Source organism: Poecilia formosa, unplaced genomic scaffold (genome assembly GCF_000485575.1).
Source record: "Poecilia formosa unplaced genomic scaffold, Poecilia_formosa-5.1.2 Scaffold703, whole genome shotgun sequence".
Lineage (NCBI taxonomy): Eukaryota > Metazoa > Chordata > Actinopteri > Cyprinodontiformes > Poeciliidae > Poecilia > Poecilia formosa.
Genome location: NW_006800642.1, coordinates 43,057 through 66,812, shown reverse-complemented (window position 1 = coordinate 66,812; position 23,756 = coordinate 43,057). Strand labels below are relative to the sequence as shown.

General features: G+C 38.3%; 1 protein-coding gene across 1 annotated transcript; it reads right to left on the bottom strand.

Moving 5' to 3' along the window:
- Window positions 1-264: 264 nt before the first annotated feature.
- Window positions 265-23,469, bottom strand: jph2 (junctophilin 2). The gene is made up of 6 exons (XM_007542510.2): window positions 22,746-23,469; window positions 17,132-17,945; window positions 6,721-6,839; window positions 3,296-4,323; window positions 2,137-2,237; window positions 265-1,511 (listed from the first exon to the last, which is right to left on the bottom strand). Exons 1-5 carry the CDS (start codon window positions 23,122-23,124, stop codon window positions 2,157-2,159), a joined length of 2,421 nt encoding a protein of 806 aa, XP_007542572.1. The 5' UTR covers window positions 23,125-23,469; the 3' UTR covers window positions 265-1,511; window positions 2,137-2,156.
- Between the last annotated feature and the right edge of the window lie 287 nt (window positions 23,470-23,756).

Below are 23,756 nucleotides of genomic sequence, written 5' to 3'. Positions count from 1 at the left end.
TGATATTCAAAGTGGCCCCAGGGATGAACAGAGGGTGTCGCATGGTGGCAGCCAGTTGCTGTTTAAAAATACTTCAAACTGTTTTTACCAGACTGGATTCATCATGTCTGAGTAACATGGTAAAAACAGACCTTCCTGCTTTACTGAAGCAAAAACAAAGCTTAACATTGTCCTGGAAAAAATGGGCTCTGGTGACACACTCAGTTCTTCAAATAGCATTACATTTTCCTGCAAACTCACTTACAAAAACCACCAGAGGAAGAATCATGGGAGATTTTTTTCTTTATTTTAATGCAAATACTTTTAGGCTTTTCCTTCATCAACAACACCATCAAACTTAAAGGCAGATCAGCTTCAGATGCTTCTTCTTTGTAAGGCCCCGACCCCCCACACAAAGAAAGAGAAAATAAGTCTTTTCACTGTAAGACATGGAGTTAAGAATCATTCTGGTTTTTTAATCTAACTACAGTGAGGTAAATTAATTTAGGATTTGGGGTCGCTTAATTGTTTTAGCTATAAATAAAAGGTAACAGCAGAATTCTGTGTAAGATGAAAAGGCGCATTCCCAAAAAACGTACAAAAGTACAGAAAATCACCTCCTGCATACAAATATTTGGCTCTGAAGCTGAATGCAACACAGAGTCAGGATCTCAAGAGACATATCGATCCCTTTAAAACTCCTCCTGCTGCAGGAATAACAATCTACAGATTCAGCACCTTTCTTAAAATATACAGTGATTGCTTTGGATAAATCTGAATGAAGATATTATCCCCCTTAGCTAATTAGCAGTGCATGGCTCCACAGGAACAAACAGGACAAAAACCTCAGCAGGGACTCTCAAATATCCTTATTTCTTCTATTTTTCCTTTCTTAATCTCTTTTGATCTTCTTTCTACACAAAAAAGCAGCAGAATAAAAACTCACACATACAGTAAATCCCTGTAAAAAGAGAACATATGTGTTAGATGACTGACAAACAAACAGCGCTTAACCCGCTGCAGGCGTCGAAAAACGCAGTTTTTCTTCACAAGGACGCTGCTGTGTCCGAGCAAATTCAAGGCAAAATGGAGTGAAAGTTCAGTCTGGATGAGTTTTCAACATTACTTCATCTGCAGTTACAAAACACAAACACATGTCGAGGCAGCGTGTGATCTACTGATTCAGTGTCGTGAGGACCACTCGGTGTAAGGCAGATTAGCAGTAGGACAACCCATATTGCAAAATGACGGCAAACCTTGTGACACACACTGTGACAAAGTTGAATTCTGGAGGCCCACCCAGCTCCGAGACTTGCTCTACCATCTAACCACCAACTTTAACAGAACAGTCATATTCAGACGTTTCAGCTCTTCATTGTCCTTCAGTTTCCCACAAAGCTCTGCAGAAGAAGAGCTTCACAGAACCAACGAAGAAGACTTCAGGAGGCTCCTGCCAGCCGTCAGTGGTGTCTCTGATCTCTGGTCCATGAGGTGGAGGAGCAACGACATCACAGTCCAACACCACCTGCCACCTGCAGCAGAAGAACGTAAATAAACTCAAGGGAGGAATTGTCCGCTAGTCACTAAGCAGATCAAAAGCTGTTCCCAATACAACTGGTGCAAATCTTTCCATTAAATTAGAAATTAAATTCAAATCACATGTGAATAAGCTTGTTTACGTAATTGTCCAACAGGAGTTCTTTCATACAATATGGTGCAAGATGGATTGAGTTGTCAAGACCCCCTGAAGTTTTCAAAGTGTCTACAGTCTGAACGGTCATGTATTATCCAACTTTTCCATCCTTAACCCGACACATGCGTCGTAATTCTGCGCCAGAAGAAGCCAGATGTGGTCAGTCTGAATGTAAACAATGGCTGAAAATTATAATTCTGAAAATAGTGGGCAGTATTCCAAGGAAATTACAATAAAAACATACAAATAAATAAAAAAGAGCACAAATTGTAAATATTAAATTGTGTTATTAAATGTGTTCCAACTCAGCTTTAGCAGCACAATATAATTTTGTCAATAAAAACACAAACCCTCCCTTTAAGACTCACAGTTTAATCTGACCTTCATAATATATTTGTACAGTGATTAGCAAAATCCTATTTTTTACCCAAATGTCTCCATGGAAAACAGGTTATATTTATTACCTGATGTGGTGGAAAAAGTCTCATGACAAAATGTGAACGAAGAGTATGGCCAGGCCGATGTTTAGCAGGATCACCATACACACCATGACGGTGTTTGGGCCCTGGAATGGAAGAAGAGCAATGATCACAGTGAATTCACTGAATAGAAACTATAAGGGAACAACAACTCCATATTTACTCCACAGTTTTCACATCATATCTAATTACTGACAGGCTGATTAGGAATTACCAGAGTATGGTAGAAACAGTTGGTAAACAAATCCCTTAATAATTAACGTCAAGAGTTATCCATAAAATTCTGCATTTATACTTGCTGGTTTGGTTTTTTGAGATCTTATAAAGCTTTGAACAGAGTCAAATGACTCAGAGATATATTCTAAAATAAAGAATCCCTACAATTAATCCGGCGTGGAATAGGAGGCAGTTTCTAGGTGCTTACAGATTGCAGAAAAAATACATTTGTTCAAAATGATTCCTCCCCCTTATGAAAATGGCTGCATCATCAGGCCTAACTGTGCACTTTGTTCATCTTTTTTTTTTTTTTTTTGCATATTAAGTTAAGTTAATAAAGTTAATAACACAAAACAAGACACGAAAAAGTTGCACACAGATATATGATGAAATCGAAATGTATTTTAAATTACCCCAACCACCCTCCAAACTCAATGTTTACATTTGCACAGGAAAATGACTGCAAACAGATGTGAAATTATACAACCATACATCTTTGAAAAGCAAAAGTGGAGCCTTCTGCACAACCAACAAGAATGCAGCAAGTGGTTTCTGGATGGTAAGTAAACAGCAAAACACTTTTCTTCTCCAGCAGCCATTGTGCAGTGCATACAGCAGTAAAACCAGCTGACCAAATGTACTGGAACTCAGTTTGGTTTGCTAGGTAACAGGCTGGACTTTGTTTGGGTTGCTAGGTAATGGTGTAATGCCTGCTGATTTGTGACATTACATTCGGAAAGTTCTTGAAACTGATCATTTTTCAAAATGATCAGTTTCAAAACTTTAACTTACTGCCAAAAAACAGCTGGATGTTTTTTTTAAATCGCTTGAGCTGTTTTTAGAAGCAGTGGAGACCCAAATGGAAGTACAAAACATTACAAATGTGCAGACCCTGTCCCTTTTAAGTCGTGTATCTCCACCATCTCACCTCCAGATCTGAAGACTCTGCCATTTTTCTCGACAACAGGCTCCTTACGGCTGGCTTGGCAATTATGGCTTTGGGTTCCGCTGGCTTTGAAACTGTTTTAGGTTCATGGTTAGCAGCAGTTTTTGGAGGTGGAGCAGGACTCTGTTGTCGTTTTGGAGACAGAGACGGACTCGGTTGTCGTTTTGGAGACGGAGATGGACTCAGTTGTCGTTTTGGAGATGGAGCAGGACTCGGTTGTCGCTTTGGGGGCGGAGCCGGACTCGGTTGCCGTTTTGGTAATGGTCTTGTCTCTGCTCTGCTGCCTGGTCTGCTTCCCTCCCTGGATGGCCTTTTCTTCTCAGAGGTGGACGGTGGCCGCTCCTGGACAGACGGAGCTCTTTCGGTTTTTACCTCAGGGGCTTTGGGTTCAGGGGTCACAGCTTTGGGAGGCACGCTGGCAGCTGGAAGAGGAGCTTCTTCTTCTTCATCTGGAGAGATGAGGCTATTCATTTCTGGAGCGTCAGTGACTAGAGGGACATCTGCAGGTTTTACCTCAGAGTCAAATTTCTGAAGTGGTTTGATTTCCAAGTCGGAGCCCTGCTCGATCTTGTTACTCAGACGACTCAGGGAGCGTGACGGTTGACGACTGCTGGAAGCCGCTCCCTCCTCAGGTGCAGCCGAGGCAGGTGCAGCAGCTGACACTGAAGGAGTGGTGGCACGACTACCTGGTGCACTGCTGGGTTTAAGGCCACCCTTAGTGGAACCTCCTTTAGCGGATTTGTCTTCATTCCAGCCTCTTGGACCAAGGAGTTTGGGATCTTCCTTGTTGATTATGGCCGGACTCGGGGAGGGGGTTTGGGCCGGGGACGAGCCAGGCATGAGGCTGGCCAGTTCATTCAGAATCGGGCTCTCTGGTGGTGTGGGCAGGGGCTCTTCATCAGCCAGCAGAGGCTCCTCTTCTGCTAGCAGGGGCTCATGCATTTCAGTGTCAGGGTTCTCCTGGTCTTCCACAGCCTCCAGCAAAACCCTCTTCTTCAGATACTCAGGGCCTAGAAGTTAAAAACAGTCAAAAGTTTCAGTTCAATTTATCCACAAAAAAAATTTGATAATATTCTTAAAATGCAGGACAACACCAGCTGATATCTATTGCAGGTATGCAACCACCTTTTGCATTGTAGATTGTTTTGCTTGCACATTACAACACTTTCCCATCCATCCTATACTCATGCACACCATACACCCCTAAGTTTACTAATTTTCACACTCCATAAAAATAATACGGACATTAACTTTTGGTTTTGTTGAATAAATTTATATTTTAGAACTCCAACATAGGGTGTTCCTCCCTTTTTGTTGTGACCTTAGAGCCATGTCATAACAATTGGGGGCTCGTCCGGGATTTGAATCCAGGAGCTCTGCAGGTTAGGGCTGGAGGGTTTGTTGAGGGTATCTAGGTTTGAGTATTATAATGTGTAAAATTGACTTTGTATGCTACCATGTTAAAGTATTGTAGGTATTAATTTAGGCATTAATTGATGTGACAAACCTAAACTCTAAAAAGCATTCTCCTCTGAGCTTTCCTGTGTGACTTGTCTGTTCAGTGGCCACCTCTGATGTTTGTTTTTTGGTTATCCTGGGTGGTTGAACCATATGCAGTTCCAAACATCCAGGCAGTGTAACACTACTGACAAATAATCAGACATATCAAGTGTTAGTTTTCTTAGAGGCGTTGCTTTCTTAAAATACTACTAACTTGTCCTGTCAGGTTGTAAAATGTGTAGCCCTAAATCTTCTCCAAACAAATCAGTAAAACTGGTCTAAAATCAAAATTGTTTAAACTTTATGGGCAACAATGTAAGTTCCTGAAAGTAATTTAGACTGTTAACAAAATGTTATTAAAGCAATGTTGCATACTTTACTGACATCAACTTTCTTTATTTACACATTTGAGTTCAAAATCACTGAAAAGAACAAGTCTTAAAGCCAAAAAGGTTTCCCCTGACCTTTGTAGTAGTTTGTTTGCATTAAAATATGCATCCTTCTATTTTCAGAACTTGGAAGTAACATCAGAAGACTGGATACCTTTTTCTCTTTGTCTATTTGCGTCTTATTAAGCTTACTGCTGAAAGAGAAAAGCAGGGGCCTCCAAAGTGGCTCTTTACTTTTGTGTCAATGTGTGTGTCGAAAAGCCTGTGCTGAAACTGATACAATCCCTAGGACTGAATAAGACGATCCTTTTTTTAGACATTCAGTTCTGCTCGCCTTGAGCCTCAGCAGAGAGATTCAACAGCATACGCTCTGAGATCAGGGGGCAAAGTATGAAGCCAATTTTTGCAAATCATAGACAGAGTAATATATATGCATCTCTCAACACAGCACCATCTTTGGTTACCAAAATGTTGATTTTGTATAGGGCTAAGAAAGTATTTACTAACCATTTTATTGCTAAAAATTACGTTTGCACCAATTTTTCCTTCAATTATCATAAAATGTTTTCACCACCTTCAGTTAGCTTTACGATCTCAACCACCAGATATATACATCAGTTATGAGCAATAAGGACGGTAAAAATAATAGTGAGATGCAGTTTGCGTGTCTGACACCTGCAACATAATATCTTGTCAAATATCGAATACCAGCAATGTTTAGTGACTGCAGTATTGCTCACTGATTTTAGAATGACAGTTGCAATTCAATACATTGTGCAGAACTAATGTTGTACTATTGTCACAATTAAAGCTGCACAATATTAGTCCAGAACAATACATTGAATTGTTGCTCTAATGTTATGCTATGGTCATAATTTAAAAGCTAAACAGCTTAGTATTCATCTATTAATTGGCATTTTTTGTTAGACATGAATGGATTAAACATTTACTGTGATATTTTACTTTACTATGATAAACCTAATAAAGTTAAGTGGAACCCACTGCATTCAGAAATCACTTAATTAGGAAGCAAAAAAAAACAAAACTTATCAGCTTGTATGTGTGCAGCATTAGTAGAAACCCAAAATACGTCCAGCTGTATCTGCTGCAAAAAATGGTTCAAAGTATTAACCTAAATGCACACATTTGAGGTCAGATGTGAAATTTCAGAAAATCATTTTTTCTTCTCCTTGTCCTTCACAAATATCTGTACAAAGAAAATCTGTACATTAAAAACAATCTGTACATTGTTTGTGTGCAAATATTTGGCCATTACAGGTAATTCTGATGACAAATAAGTTACACTAAACTTTATTTAGAGACATCAGAGTAAAGGGGGCTGGGCAAAATTAATGCTCAGCACATTTTTCATGCTTGTACCGCATAAAATAACTTTGAATTCTTTAGTTGTTACATGACAAAATGCCTTTTTGCAAACCACAGTTTGATGCTCGTATTAAGACAAAGCATGAAATCTTAATCTTACACCCTGTTACTGAGGAGTTGCTGTCCACTGACCTGGTTGATAGAAAGACGGCGACAGCTCTTTGGCAACCAGTCTGGCAATGCTGGACTCATTATTGGAGGCCTGGGCGGCCTGTTCAGCGCCGTCTGACTTGCCCTTTGCATGGGATGTCCTGCAGTCAAGAGACGCAACACAAGTCGTGAATCACTGACAACAGTCCATCGCACCTTCCTTTTTTAGACTGCGTCAACAGAATGCAATGTTGGCAAATTGTCATGTGTAACAGTACTATTTGTTATAATGAACATCAATGTACACTGTCGCTTGAGGTCATGAACCAAGAAGTTAATAATATCCATATGTAAGGATCCGTATGGCTACAGCCAGTCGACCTAGATCAGTTTACCCTCAGAGAAAAGGCAGTGGAGTATAAAAGATAAAGTCCAGATTATTGTAGAAAATGTTTAGCTAACTCTCGACAATAAGAAAAAAGCAATTTTGATTAACTACACCCAAATACAGACATTTAAATTAAGCAGCAATGAAGAAAATGTAAAACTATGTTTAAAACTTGCAATGACAGTCTGCTTCAAAAGAGACATTAACATTGTCCATAGTTCTGGGATTAAATGAGAACTCAGTAACTTTATGTTTTTACAAACATTTGGTAACGTCAATATGATGTTTTAGATAAACGAAAATCACTAAAAATGGAACAACTAAAGCATTAAAAACCAATGATGTCTTGTTATTAGTTTTAGGCTCAGGAAGACCATTGGTTATTGGAGGCCATCAAAACCCTCGAGTTTGTGCAAAACAGCAACTTGTTCATAACAGCAACTTGGATAATCAATTGGAAATCCCCCTCTGGTTCCCTGTTTTGCTTACAGTAAATGTCCTGTAAACGAGGGGCTTTCCAATTGATCCTTCTCCAGCCTTGACATCAAAATCTGACATGCCCGCTGTTTATAAAGAGCTTAATGAAAGTTACAAAAATAAAGTGTTTATTCACTTCTGATGGTGTGTGTCTCAGTCAATCAGTCACACAAATAGCACAGCACAACTTCTGTTAGGGAATATGTTGTAATGGTGAATACAGAAAATACAGAGAACTATGTTGTGTTTAGTTAAAACTATCAACAAACATGTTGCATTCAATTTGCTTCAGACGCTGAAACTTCAGATCTTAAAATGACAGCACACCCTTAACCAGTGTCTGGTTACAAGTTAGAAAACCAGAAAGATCTGAAACATACAGTAAGGCCCAGCAGAGGTTGACCTGGCATTCGTCAACCCATCTGAATTAAATAATAAGGATGTTAGCAAGACTCTGTAGAACCTAAATGCACGAGGAAGTAATTCTGTAATTTGGTTTAGATGTATTGTAATTCGGACACATGCAAAAGCTGCATGTTAAACTTGAACTCGAGGGTTGGAATTGACACTCATGCCTTAAACTTAATGACTCTTTGTTGTAAAATTCAAAAATTGATGTGAGGCATCGTCGCTTGGACCTTTGGATATAAGTAAGGTGCCACTGCTCAGACACTCATTGTTCTGACCCACAGAGACGGATGAGGTGTCGATGCCCACAGCCTTAGAGACTGATGAGGCAGGGACATTTGGATGCTTAAGATCGATGCATGACACTCAGAGTCATTGACTATTGTTGCTTGGATCCTTGAGGCATTGGCACTTGGAGAGTCATAATTTAGGCACTCCAAGATTCATGATGCGTTGTTCCACAGAACGTTGGAGACAGATGAGGAGTTGGAGTTGGAACCCTTAAAGAGAGAATCATTGCTGGAAAGCTCTGACTCATCATCAGTACTATCAGTGATCTTTTAAGATGAAGACGGAAGATGCACTGATACTCAAATCCTCAGAGTCAGACAGTCGAAAACTGACAAGGTGCTGGCATTTCTGTCAAAGTTGCATGCTGTTATCAAGCAAATTTTGACCCTGGTAGTTTTTTTTTTGTGTGTGTGAAATAATTTGGTTTGAGCAAAACAAATTAATCTAAGCACCCAAAATACATGTTTGAAAAAGTGTATTTAAAAAAATCATTGATCTGTTAAACAGCACTTAGCAAATTTAAAAAAAAATAAATAAATAAAATAATAACATTTCATAGGGGGAGGCTAACAATTTTGACTACAACTGTACATTGTGTTAAACTGAATCATCCAAAAACAAACAATAACGCAGGATATTCGATCTTGAACTAAAATTTCTGAATTGCCCGACATTTGTAAATGTCTTAGAAATAAAGAGGAAAACTTTCATGCAGCTGCAGTTTGTGTGCATAAAGGTTCAAAGTTTTCCATCAACAATCTGGAGAGATATTTCTGTCTTTACCAACTGACAGACGTCTCTGATAATCAATGCAGCTGCTGCTGCTGTTTGTCTCATAGTAACTGGGAGAATGACTGAATGTGATTAGTCTGAAGACACTTGGCATACTGTAACTTAACACCGGTCTGAATTTAGCTCCCTGGTCCAGTTTTAGACCGAGTGGAGAAGGTGCTTCCCGGTGGAATAATTAGAAAGTCCCCTGATTGACTTAGGTGATCTCCACCTGTCTGAAAACTCATTGTTTAAACACATTTACACCGGCAAAGTGCAAATTAAATCTGAACATGTTTTAGGTTTTGTGTGTTGTCAGTCACTTTAGATGCCAACAGCTTTTCCTGCTGTTCTTAACCAGGATATTTTTATAATGTAATATGACATATTTGGATTTTAGTTAAAGCAAAACTTATAAATGGCCATAAATTACTTGTTTTTGCCTGACAAGATCTAACTCAACAGCTTACTTTTAGGCCGAGTAATCAGGATTCTAGCATGATTAAAACATTTTTCTCTGGAGAATTGGTAGAGGTTGTTTTGTTCTTGTTTTGAATATGGTCCAGTAATTTTCAGCAGAGTTGAGGTTGTTTAATTCCATAAGTTTGCTAACCTGCTGTAAACATTTCGAAACCAATTTCGATGCATGTTTTGGGTCAAGGTCAGAAAAGTCCACTGTGTTCAAGTGTCAACCAACTGGGTGCTTTTTTGAGGTGAAGTTGAAGAATTTGAGGATTTTCTATCTTCTTCATTCAATTTTGTGGGATTCACCAGCACCACTGGAAGCTAAACAGTCCAACATAATGCTAACACCATCATTATTTATCGGTGGTACAGTGTACATAAACCCTCACCTTTACTCCTTCAAACATTGTTTTTCAGCTAAATAGCTTTGAAATTAATAAATCAGACTAACATTAATCTTTCACAGTAACCATGACCTTGTTGTTGCAGGTTTAAAGCTGCAACAGTGCCAGGAAACCACTAATCCAATCAACTAAACCTACGTCTGTATCCAGCAGTCATTAGGTGAGAGGCAGGATACACTCTGGACCAATCACCAGACACACAGGACAAACAACCAAGTGAACACACACACTCACAATTTAGAGAGAGAAACTAAGCAGAGAGAACCAATGAATGCATTTGGAGAACATGCAGACTCCATGCAGAAAGACTCCAGGCTGGGATTCAGACTCAGGACTGTCTTGCTGGAAGGTGACAATGCTTCCATAAAACCAACCAATGTAAATGAACACTACATTTTCTGTCAAAATCAATCAGTGATCAAATAAAGAGCCTGAATTACAGCAAAACCCTGTTGATGGCAACAAAAAGACTTTAGTTACCAAACATTGCAGATAATTTACATATCCAGTTAGGTTGATTGTGCAGTGGCTATATAACAGAATGTTTCACCCTTCCTATTGCTTTTTCAACTCAATTGTGATTTTAAAAAAGGGGCTTTGTTGACAAAATAATTACAAAAAAAATAGTAAAACTGATTTCCACAAAATAATGACAAATACAATAGAAATAATTACTCCATCCCTTTAACTTGACTGACCTAATTCAACAGAGGTCCAGCCAATTGGTGCTAGGAGTGTCACAATGATTGAATTGGAGATTACCTGAGTCCAGTGGACCAGAACAGACAAAATATTGTCTAACTATAAAATGAACCGGTTCCACCACAAAACCATCGCTGTGAACTTTTCCCAGCTTAGAGTTTATATAAACTTTGATATCAGTTAATTTCATGGCCGAATAGATTTTTTTAAATTTATTTTCCAGATTGTGCAGCTGCTCTGCCAAATATATTCACAATTATTGCTTTCATGAACCGTTTATGAAAACACTTTAATAAGAATATACTGAAGTGTCTGCGAAGAATGCCAACTGGAATTATAGATCAACTGGATCAAGTGTTAATGTGACTCTTAATTCAGCGCGCTGACAGTTTTATTAAAGTAATTAAAATAGACTCATACATTTAAATTATGAAGAAAAACGCAATGGATTAAATCTGACTGAATACGTTTCTAGCAGCAGTTGGTTAATAAAAAAGTTTTCATCTCAACATCAGCCTTTTAGTTTGATTCTTTGTGGCCACAAAGCAACAGCCCTGTTTTGGGTTTCCTGATGGTAACAAATGGCTGACATTTAAATTACAGGCTATAAAATCACATCATGACATGAAGTTTTATAGAATGTCTTTATAAAGTAAGGAGGCATTTCTGCAGTAATGCAGTGTACTACATGTTAGTAAGTTCTTTGAATGCACATGTGCTTCTTTTGTACATGCAAAAATACATGAACACACATCAATGTTCCTGATGGGAGGGAACTTAACTCCAAGTTTCCAAAAACGTGAGCATGTTTGTGAGAGCAGCTGACTGAATTTTAGAGGTCAATATGAGGAGAAAAGCATGAGATAAATTCAATCCATTCACCATTTAAACGCTCCATAAAGTCTTATTTAAATATGAGCAAACAGAGTTGGCACAGAGGGGCGTTACTTGGTCAGCTGAACTATTTAAAATCTTCAGTTGCTTGAGGGCTTAGTATTTGACAGATGTACAAACTCTGGTTCGCACACATTTAGCGTGCGCAAATAGTTTTGTGAATTCGCCCCTGTGGATCTTATTTACAATAATCATACAGTACTTTATATTTGAAGTGACTTGCCTGAAGGCACATTGACACTTTGAAGGCTTTCTTTTCAACATTTGACGATGTGATCTAGCAGATATCATGCTTTTTGATGCTGAGATGGTAAGAGATCTCAGAAGCATAATGCACACAGCAAAAAAACGAATCTTAGCAAGTATTTTTGTCTCGTTTCTAGCTCTAATGTTTCAATTTTGTCTTATTGCAAAAGCACAAACATATGAGTAACTTTTTTAGCAAAATACAAGACCTTGTTTTAGGTCAACAATTCTTGAATATTGATCAAAAATGTTAGTTCCTTTGCCAGGTGTTTTCACTTTTCACAAAAAATGCCTTGCAAGTGAAATAATCTGCAAGTCTGTATTAAGGAATTATTAATTTAAATAAGCTCCTACAACTTGCTGAAAACTGACTTATAAGTTAGTTTAGTTTTATTTCAAGTGTGCTAATATATTTGCAGTAGAAATTAGACCAAAAACACTTAGTATTGTTTGGTGTTTTTGCACCAAACATTAGTGAAAATAACTAAGATTTTCGGTCAGGAAACAACAAAAGTTAACTTTGCTTTGTCTTTTTTTCTCTTTTTACTTTCCACAGCAGTTATCCTGTCCTAAACCCAGCTGATGGCGTCAGATGTTTTCTCAATCTCTGGCATGTGCTGTTAGATTTTTCTGGATGCTACCGTTCAGCTGCACTGCAAAAACACAAATTCTTACCAAGTATTTTGGTCTAGAGTCTAATGCAAATATCTTAGTACACTTGAAATGAGACAACACTTACTTGCAAGTAACTTTGCAGTAAGATGTAGAAGCTGTTTTTGAGTCAATAGTCCCTAATATTGATGGAAACGTTACTTATAAGTTAGTTTTGTCTTATTGCAAGATATTTGCAATGAAACTAGACCTAAATGCTTGGTAAATCTTTGATTTTTTGCAGTGTACAGTGTGTGAAAATAAAGATTTTCTGTCAGGAAAGAACAAAAGTTATTTTTGCTTTGTCTTTTTTTCTGTTCTTCCTTTCAGCAGCAGCCATCCTGTCCTAAAACCAGCTGGTGGCGACAGATATTTTCTCAATCTGGAATGTGCTGCAAGAGCTTTCTGGATGCTACCGTTCAGCTGCACTGCAAAAACATATAGTCTTACCAAGTTTCTATCTTAGTACACTTGAAATGAGACAAAACTAACTCATAAGTAACTTTTCAGCAACATATATAAGTTTGTTTTAAGTCAATAATCCCTAATATTGACGAAAAAGTTACTTCTAAGTTACTTTTGTATTATTTCAAGTTATTTGCAATTGAAACTAGACCAAAATACTTGGTGAGATTTGGTGTTTTTGCAGTGTGTGTGAAGTTAAATCCATTTACTAAAATTAGCTTTCATCTTTATTTAATACTGTCTAGTTACTTTTTCCTCCTCAACAATAGCTATAATTTCCATGTTGAACATTATTTACAAAAGACGACTGCGCAAACAGCTTGTATCAGCAGAAGAGCGTGTAATCCAAGCCCGACTACTAAAGCAAGGTGCGGTACATCTATACGCCACCCCCTTTATACTGAAGCACTTGCTTATGAGCTGTGCCATATTTTTATCTGCAGAAAACATTTGACACCACTGCTGACGCAAGGCGAGCCGGGTCTTTAACTGTCGCCGCCTAGCAGAGCAGCCGAGGCTCCCAGAGGCGGACACACAGATCAGACCGTCGACAGCAGGTCCCAATCAATAGAGAGGAACTCCAAGAGAACAAAAAGAAGAGTCTCTGCGCTTCTACAAAGAAAAAACAAACGTGTGTGTGTGTGTGCAGGCAGGGAAGATGGGGTCAGACAGCAGAGGGGGAAGGGAGATAATCAGCTGTTGCATTCCCTTGTGATTGTGATACAGCAAGAGTGTGCCTGTCCATATTTAGTCAGAGGCCCGTCTGTGACCGCGCGGCCTCGGTGTGCGTCATTTACACCCTGTCCTGCCACACAGGCCCAGCTGCCAGCCCCACACAACAACAAAAAAAAGAGAGAGAACAATGTCCAAAGAGTGTCTGAATACCAGCAAACACTTTAACCAACTGGATCTGAAGAGGCCCGGTGTGGCATCCCATGAGCCGCGCTGCTGCTTGTATTTTTAAACCCTCCACTTCTCTGCCAAAGGATCATAGCATGAGAAAACCGCTGCCAGGAACAGATGTGTCATCTCTCCACTGCTTATATAATAAAGCTTAATGCTCAGTGCTGCTCACCACTTAGTAACTGTGGTAACAGAAGTACTCTGATATACCGCTGCTTCCCAAAACGTTTACACCGCCACAGTAAAGAGTTAGTTTTAAGTTAAAGTTTGTTGTGTTGTTCTAAAAGTAAATGCAAGAAATTCAAATAAACAAAAAATCCTATCAAGGATACAATTTAGTTATGTATTAAATTTTTACTTATTAGTTAAAATTCCTCAGTTTCACATTGAAGCAATAACAGAGTTTCCCTAAAGTTGGAATTCGAAATAGGAAACTGGGAGCTTTCTCACCAAAATCCAATATGGCTGCCTTACATCTAAAACTCTCCTCAGCAACTCTTTCTTTATTGATTATTTCTTATCTCTTTAAAATTTTCACATAGTCTTTTAATGAACCTGATGCTTGTATTGCTAATAGTAATTAGCCTGGTCAATGTTAACTTCTAAAGTCGAGTCAAAATCGGGTTTTATTTAATATTCAAACTATTCACTAAATCAGTGTTATGTTGTTGTCACGTCTTAAAACATTGAATATATGGAGGCCATTTAATCTTGTCGTGAAAACTGTCATTTTCTTACCAACCCATCATCCCCCTGGCAACCGTAACCATAGCAACACTGAATGTTCCAAATACAGAATGAGCTTTCCATTTTCAGATTAAAAGTACATAAAAAACCCAACTTTAAGCTGAATTAAAAGTATAAAAAATACTACAACATGTTTTGTACTTAAAGAAAGATATTTTTTTCTAAAGTAAATTTCTATATGTTGCTGAAAAGTTACTTGTAAGTTAGTTTTGTCTTAATTAAAGTGTACCGAGATATTTGCACAATAAACTAGACAAAAATACTTGGTTATATTTTGTGTTTTCCATGAAATAATCTTCCTTTAAGGTTAGGAGGTTAATATCTACAAGTATTGAATGAAAAGGAACAAACCTTTTTTATTCCTAACCAGTGCAACCTGGAGATTATTCAGTTCCTTTAAGATATGACCAAAGGTAGAAAGCCAAATCAGTGAATCTATTAGTAATGCATGCATTTGATTAAATCTGTTCATTGTTTTCCAGCAGTTTGAATATTGCTGGTTGTTTCCGAAGCCCACCGAGATATTCCGAACTTAGGTCTGCATAAATCCTCATGTGCATGCTGTAGGTGCGCCTAATGCACGGACAAAAACAATAACTCACACTGCACAGATAACTTTAGTGGTTATCTGTGCAGTGTGATATTTAGATTTGTGTCTGCAGAAAGTCTGCAGAGCATCAGCGAAGTGTCCGCCTGCTGTAAACACTGAGCTTACTTTGGGTTCTGAAGATGACCGTGGACAGAAATACCAGCACCTTGTACGGTCAAAGACAAACTGCATGTTGAACAAAACATCACCCTGATTTGTGACCTGGGATTCATATTTGGGAAGAGGTGCAACTAAATGTAACGACCATTGCAGTCGATATTTAAAGTTTATTCTGTTCCATTAAAACAACATCAGGTATAAAATAATGAAACCAAAAGCAACGCCTGGATGTAAATAATGAAAAGTTTACTACCTTATGTATTTATGTACTTATCAATTTTTAATTAGAGGCGCAGTGCTGATGCGCGCTCGATAAGGAGTCGATGCCCTGATCTGACCTATGTGAACTGTAAACTGATCAAGAGAAAACACTCTGGCATTTCTTCAACCACAAGAGCTTAAAAAGTCACCAAAATGCCAGAGTACATTTTGAATCTGGGTTTGGTTTGTTGTTTAACCAAACAACTCCAATGAGTTGTTTTAAAAAGAGAGAAATCACCACAACATTTTTCCTACAGCTAATTATAGTAAATAAGTGAAATGTTGCATAATGCGCCTAAAATATCCATATATTTTCAAATGCACCGTCTTGGCAACCTCTAATTCTCTAAAAACACCCACCATTACTTCAACTCAGAGAGTTTTCCAGGAAAATACCCAAACCTGTTGAACTTTCTCCACATTAAGTAATGGCAATTTTATGGAATGGATCTAAATAAATTATTTTAAAAATTTTGGTTTTTGTTAATTTTTTATTAATTTTGCATTCAATTAATTGATTTTGCCCTTGAATTAAAACTAACTAAGCATTTTTATTTGGGGTGCCCTAACTTATTGGGCACCCCAAATAAATAGTATTATTTACCAGGCTAATAGTAGTTAGCCTGGTAAATACTTACTTAAGTAAGTAAATACTTACTTAATAAGTAAGTATTTACAAATACTTACTTAATAAGTAAGTATTTACTTACTTATTATTTTTATTTCAATATTTATGTACTTATTTCAGGATCCATTTATGTATTATTTTATTTTGTATTATTTTATTTTGATTTATTTTGTAACACTTTTGTTCTGTAAAGGTAATTTACATATTTCCCACTACAGAGAAAACTCCGACCACTCATAAATATAACAAGATGACATTAAAAAAATATTTGCATATTTTAGGGCGTCTTGTCACTTTAAATCCTAATAAGCTGCAGCTGGCCACGCCCTTCAACTAAACATTTACACTCACACATGAAAATTTGTGCAAACAGATGCGTAATTATACATCTGTACATCTTTGAAAAGCAGAAGTGTAGCCTCCTGCACAACCAACAAGAATACAGCAAGTGGTTTCTGGCTGGCAAGTCAACAACAAAACATTTGTCTTTTCCAGCAGCCATTGGAAAAGACAATGGCTGCTATGGTAAAACTATGGTAAAACCAGGTGACCAACTGTGCTGGAGCTCTGATTGAGTTGCTAGGTGATGGACTGGGGTTGCTAGGTAACAGTGAAGCCCACATCAATGGCTATTTAACATTCAGTAGGTTTTTGAAATGACTCACTTTCTAGACACCAAAAACATTAATTTTTGTTAAAAATTGTCTGGGTGTTCTTAGAAGCAACTGAAGCCCAAACGGAAGTACAAAAATATTAATTTTGTACAGCAGGTCTACTTTAAGAGTTCTTTATAATTTAAAACTTATTAACAATATTATTGAGTATCATAATAATTTTTTGGGACAATTTATTGTCCTGCAAAATTCTATACAGTGACAAGCCCACTTAGAAGTCAGTGACTGGTTTTTCTGAAAATATTTTCAAAATCCTCAAAACGCCTCTCAAACCATTTAGGTGAATAAATAAATAACCATTTTTTGACCCATAATACAAGAAAAAAACTACATTGACAAAAAGTGGAGCAGAAACGTGTCTATCCTTACCTAGAAGCAGCAATCTCTGCCTTCTGTTTGGCGATGGCCGCCGCCCTCTGTGCTCCCTCAACCGCCCTCTCCACCTTCTGCTTGATCTTGGTTCCCTTGAGCTGGATCACCCTCTTCTTCATGGCTTTCACCAGCATGTTGTTCATGTACTTGCCCTCCTCCTTCCCTCCCTCAGCAAACGTGGTGCAGCCATACCCGTGTCTCTGGTTGTTGAGCCACTCGCCCTCGTACTTCAGGCCGCTTGATCTCTCGCTTATCCCGTATCCTGAGCGCTTGTCGTTCTTCCACTCGCCCATGTAAACCTCCGTGGTGGTGGCGTCGATGTCAGCCTCCACCAGGGGGAAGTCCTCCGCTCCGGCCAGGCTCTCATCCCCGCTGATGGTGGAGTTTGTGTCACTGGCGTTGGAACTCAGAGCGGACTCTGTCCTCAAGAAGCTGATCTTGCTCTTCTGGCTGGACAGGGACGTGCTTGACTCAGATTTCTTCAGCTTACCCAGCAGGGAGCCTCTTCGGAACAGGCCCTTCTTCTTGGGCTTCACTGCCTCTGGATCCACCTGGAGGGTGAGAGCGAAGCCTCCGCGGGATGGTCCCAGCTGGGTAGGGGTGGCGACAGGCGTCTCTTCTCCTGAAGCATTGGTGGTGGTGATGACCGGGACATCCTGCTGTAGAACAGTGCCATTGCTGTGCTCACTGCGAAGTGAAGTTAATGAAGTACGAAGAGGCGATCGCACAACTGCTGCCATGCCATAGGGGACGCTTTGCCGAACACCATAGCCATGGCGCATCCCACCAGTGAACTGACCCTGGTAGGTACCTGAAAATGAACCAAAGCATGTAAGATACTTTAAATCTGCTCCAATAAGCAAAACTATTACTCAGTCTAGGACAACATGGTAATAATTATAGGAAAATCTCCCTTCCTGTGCTTTAAGTGGCAAGAGAAAGGAGTGCAGAGGTTAGAGAATATGTTTAGGGAAGGTACATTCATGACAAAATCATTCTACAATAATGAAATTTTACTCTGCTCAGTTCTGCTTATTTTGAGCTCTTTTCAGAATGAGATGTTTTAGGGCATCTTGAAATAGAAGGTTTAACTCGCACATGAAAATGGCTGAAAACAGAAACAGAATTATACAGCAATACATCTTTGAAAAGCAAAAGCAGAGCCTCCTGCACAACCAACAAGATTCCACCATGTGGTTTCTAAATGGTAAGTCAACAACAAAGCACATGTCTTTTCCAGCAGCCATTGTACAGCAGTAAAACCAGCTGACCAAATGTGCTATAGCTCTGCTTGGGTTGCTAGGTAACAGGCTGTTCTTTGCTGGGGTTGCTAGGTAACAGGCTGATCTACACTGGGGGCAGTGCCTGCTTATTTGTGACGTTACATCCCAGAGGTTTTTGAAACGGATCATTTTCCAGACACCACAAAACATGAACTTATTACCAAAAACTGGGTGGGTGGTTTTCTGAAGCATTTGAAACCCAAATGGAAGTACAAAAAGATTTAAAAATTTGAACTTTGCATCATAGAAGCTTTCAATATGATAGATTAGGGGTATTTTTGGAATCTGAAATTGATACAGAAAGAGAATATGATGAGGGACTTCTTGTGCTTCCCTGCATTTTAATGCATTTAATTAAAGCATTTAATGTTTTAACTGTAAGCATTTGATGCTTACAGTTAGCATTGTAAACTACCAAATTAACTACCGTTAATTGTAAACAATGTTTACAAGTAACTTTTGCCATAGAATCAAGGTAAACAACTTCTTTTCTGCAGAAATGAGGCAGTGGGACTTGTAGTTTTCTCATAATCTGAAGGTTATGGGTTTGGGTTCAACTGTAAACAATTGAATATTTGGCCTGATCCTTGAAGTCTAAAGATCCAGAGTCTTAAGACTCATGAAATCTTTATTATCTTTACAGCAGTCCACACACCGACGACTGACACTCGACAGCGATAGCTGAAACAGTGAATGGCAGTGATCTATTTTAAAACAAACTGGAGGGGAAAGGTCGGATAGAGTCCCAACCATGCTCTGCATGCATTGAACATTTTTGGATTGTTTTTTATAGATGTGTAATAAATGGACCGAACATATATAATGCTTTTCTAGTCATACTGACAACTCAAAGTACTTCACACTAGAACCACATTGACCCAGTCAAACTTAGAAATGTGCAGATATTTATAAACCAAAACACATATCAGTAGAAAGCCTGGGGTTAAGTGACTTGCCTAAGGGACTCATTAACATGTAGGAGGAAGCTGGAATATTTGGAAAATATTTGTTTAATATGATAAATATTTTCCACAAATTAATTTGTATTGTTAGCATGTTAGCATGCTCTATCTGGGAACCTTAGCCAGTTACTGACAGGTAATATTAACATGCGCTGAGGTGCTAATTTTGATGACAGCTAAGTTAGCAAAGTTGGCTTTTCTTTTGATAGAGTTGCTTAACGTTTCTAGACCAAAACAAGAAGTTAACTTTAGTTAACTTTTATTAATATCTGTCACCAAAATTATTAGAATTCATATTACCTAAGGGTTGTTAGCTCTGTCCAACTGGTCAAAGCTAAATTACCAAAGTTAGCTTTACTCATGGCTGACAGAGTTGTTAAATGTAGCTGGTCCTAAAGCAGGAAAAACATTTCTGATGACAAAACATCTAGAAATAATAAATCCGCAACATCCGTAATCATTAATTACCCAAATGACAAGTTAGCAACCAGATTTTACTCAAGTTATAACTGTTGAGTGTGGATCCTAGAGATAGCTAGTTCTGTACCGGTAAGGCCAAAAGGTCACTGAGCCTGTGCTATTAATAAACCCTGAGATCTGGTGCCGTCACATCCCCCACCACAGCTTCCAGTGGACGAGGTTGGAACCTGATGAGTCAGGGAAATGCTTTCATTGTCCATATGTTTTTATCTAACTTTATCCAACAAGGTCAAAGCTACTACTTGACTAGAATATTTTTTAGTTTTAAGCATACACATGCCTATCAGCTGTGTTAAAAAAAGTGTTAGAAATATTATACACCTTTGGGGAAGTATTCACTATTTAACTTCATGCCATTATTCATTAGTTAATGTGGATTTCTGAAGGGAAATGTCAACTTAATAATGATAAATAACACATTTTCCATTTATTTACCTTCACCAGCTTCAAATTAAGCAATATGATGCAAAATATGACGCCATGTTGACCTGCACAACAGCATGACTGCATTATTTTGCATATCCATCATAAGCTACCTTTGTATCTATATTTTTTAAAAATAGAATAATTATTTTGTCTTGCTCTTGATGTCTTTATAGTAATGAATGAAAGCATTTTGTGAGGTTGACTCCCAACATGCTCAGACTTCTGCTTGACTGACAGCAGCAGGGTGGTATTTTCTTCCGGTTACACTCACTTCATAAAACATCAGGAGAATCATTGGCGATGGACTCGCTCTTACACACTCACTTCCTCCTTCCATGTCTCTAGAAAGAATCTTGGTGCAATAAAATGATAAATATAATTTGGCTGCTGATTTGATCTGACCTGACTGATACTCATCTTTGGTGAAGATTCAGAAACAAATCAAAATTTAAAGCAGAAACATCAAAACCTCTGTAGTAACAAACAGAGTGGTGCATTTTCCTACACTGCCAATCAACTTTTATTATAGAATCAAGGTAAACGACTTTTTTCTGCAGAAATGAGGCAGTGGAAAGAGTAGTTTTCTGAAGGATATGGGCTTGATTCCAACTGTAATATATTGATACAAACTGACAAATAAATGCCTAAGTTGACAACTATTGCATATGTTTGAATGTGTGCATCTATAAGAGTGACTCTGGTTTAAAAGTCTTTTTAGAAATGGTTCAGATCATGATTTATAAAGTGAACCTAATCATTGACCTGTTAAAATTCCTATGAATTTATTGTAAATTAATGTAAAATATCTCTGACGTGAGATAGTTATAGTTATAGACAGTTATACTGAGGAATTTTCTGTAATTTTAAGTTGTTACATATGGTTTTACTCACTGTATGCCATCAGTAAAACCATTACAACATCATATTTACACAAAATATAAAACAAAAATGTTTAATTACTTTTATTTTTACAGAAAAGCAACAGTTAGTCCTGTTGCTGTTAGATGATATAACACTAACGACTGTGATTATAATAATGTTATTGATAATCTTTAATTGTTTATTTGATAAACTTGTGCAAAAATAAAAACTAAAGAAATTTGGTAGGTATTTTTAACTTTTATAAATTGTCATTTTGCCTTTGTAGAAGAGCAGAAGAAGCTACTATAATCTAGTTAATTATATGTGCTATCTAATTCTAACTTCATAAGTTTCTGTACAAATAAACTTTCCTTTAATGTATTATTTATCTATATGTGTTTTCTGTGACCAGACATTTATTTTCTGTAAACAAGGAAAACATTACAGGAGTCTTGGTGCAGCCAGCTGATTGGCAGTGTGCAGCAAAACCTGCGAGATTAACATTGCAGTTCTGGTTTGTGTGTCAACTTATTAAACTGTTTAAATAATATGAAAAAAGGGTTTTGTTTTTAAAACTGTAACAATTTTCAAATTGGAGTATACTTTGATACTAAACACATCTGTCCTTACTTTTCAATCTTAAATTAAATATTACTTTTGCACACCTTCTTTTTTCTTAAAACATTTTTAAAGAGTCAGTATAGGGTTGTAAAGCCTTTTTCTTATGTAATTTAGTATTAGACCATAACATGATCAGCAGATGTTAACATATAGTAGTTTTCCACCACAAGACCTCATGATAGACACAAAGCAAAATACATATAAGTGATATGTATTTATGTATTCCAATACCATGATCGACTGTAGAACAGGAAAATGAAATAATGTGAAATAACTGTATAAATATTTACGTCACTTGGGTACCAGGTCCGGTAGGAAAACCCAGACTTCAATCTCTCCAACCACTCCAGCTCATTCCAGGTGACACCAAACTGTTTCCAGGCTAGAATGCTATGTCATTCCTGCTGTGGGTTTTGGTTCTTTACCACATTTATCTATTTTTTAGCGAATTCTATAAATTATTACATAGTTATAAATAAAAGTAACTGTTCAGAGTATGTAGTTCCAGTTTTATTCAATTTATTCTATTAATAAATATTAATTAAGGACTTATGTACTTATTGATTTCTGTCACTTTAGGCCTTCCATACAGTTTGGACTGAGACACTTTAAGGCATATTTCATGACTTTCAACTCCCTCTGTCTGCGTTTCTGTCCTATCAATCCTGAAACCTGTTCTTATTCAAAGTTATCTATGGAGTTACTTACATATTTACCTATGTCATGTTTGGCCTTCCATACATTTAGGGATTGATGGACACTTTTAAGACATAGTTCATGACTCTCACCACCATCTGTGTATGTTCATGACTCTCACCACCATCTGTGTATGTTTCAGATCGTAACCAAACGGTTATTCTTATTCAAAGTATTTTACTAATAAATATTAATTACAGATGTAATTATTTATGCCACTTCAGGTCTTCCGTACATTTAGGAACTTCAGGAAGCTTTTAAGTCTTATTTGATGACTCTCACCTCCATCTGCGTATGTTTCCGTCCCGTATCCATCCTGAAGTCCGTTGTTCCAGGTTCCTTCGTACTTGGCTCCGCTGCCCACGCTGACCCGGACCCCGTACCTCCCTTTGAAGCCGTGAGTCCATTCCCCTCGGTAAATCCAGTGTCCTTTGGTTTCCACTCCCAGTCCGTGGCGCTTGCCCTGCGACCAGTAGCCTTCGTAGGTGTTCCCGCTGGGCCAGGTGTAGACCCCGACCACCTCGAAGCCATAGTTCCAGGAGCCTGAGTACTCGCCCTGGCCCTTGGGTCCGGTGCAGATGCCATGGCCGTGGGCTTTGCCCCCCTCCCAGCCTCCGCAGTAAGCCCCGCCGTCATCAAACTCGAAGCGACCTCCACTCATCCCGAAGCGCAAATTGAAAACTGAAAGACGGTAGTGGGTTTTCTCTTTCCTTTTACCTGTCCGAAGTTCCTGACGTAGATTTCACCTGACATGCAGATGAGAGATTAACTTTATTGGGTTTCTTCTGTTGCGATCGCCATTTGAGTTCTTGTTATTCTGAATCAAGCATCGTTCCTGAAACAACTCTTTTTTGTTGTTGTTGTTGTTTATTAGATTTATTAGAGCGAATTGTGAATAAAATGTGGATGTGAGTGTTGAAAAGCCAGAGATCTTACATGGCTTTCTCAGGTGGCATTTCCCCCCCTGTCCCTGCCACCCAGCTACCTCCTGACAGCCGCCGCGGTTGGACACACTTCAGCAAACCTAACAAGGCGACCAATCCACAAACACACACACCCTTCCAAAAATACAACCCAATCCTCCGCTGCCTGCAAGGAGCCATGCCAGAGTCTTGCCCCTTCGGGACTGAAGTAGCTGCATGCCTTTCAGGTCTCTGCTGTCCAACTCCACACTTTTTTAAAAAACCATTTTACGCAGGTAAAAAAAGTTGAGCACAAAGATCTCCACATCTGCACATAAATCCACCCATGCGTTCTTCTATAATTATTTGAATCAAGTCAAGTGGGATTTTA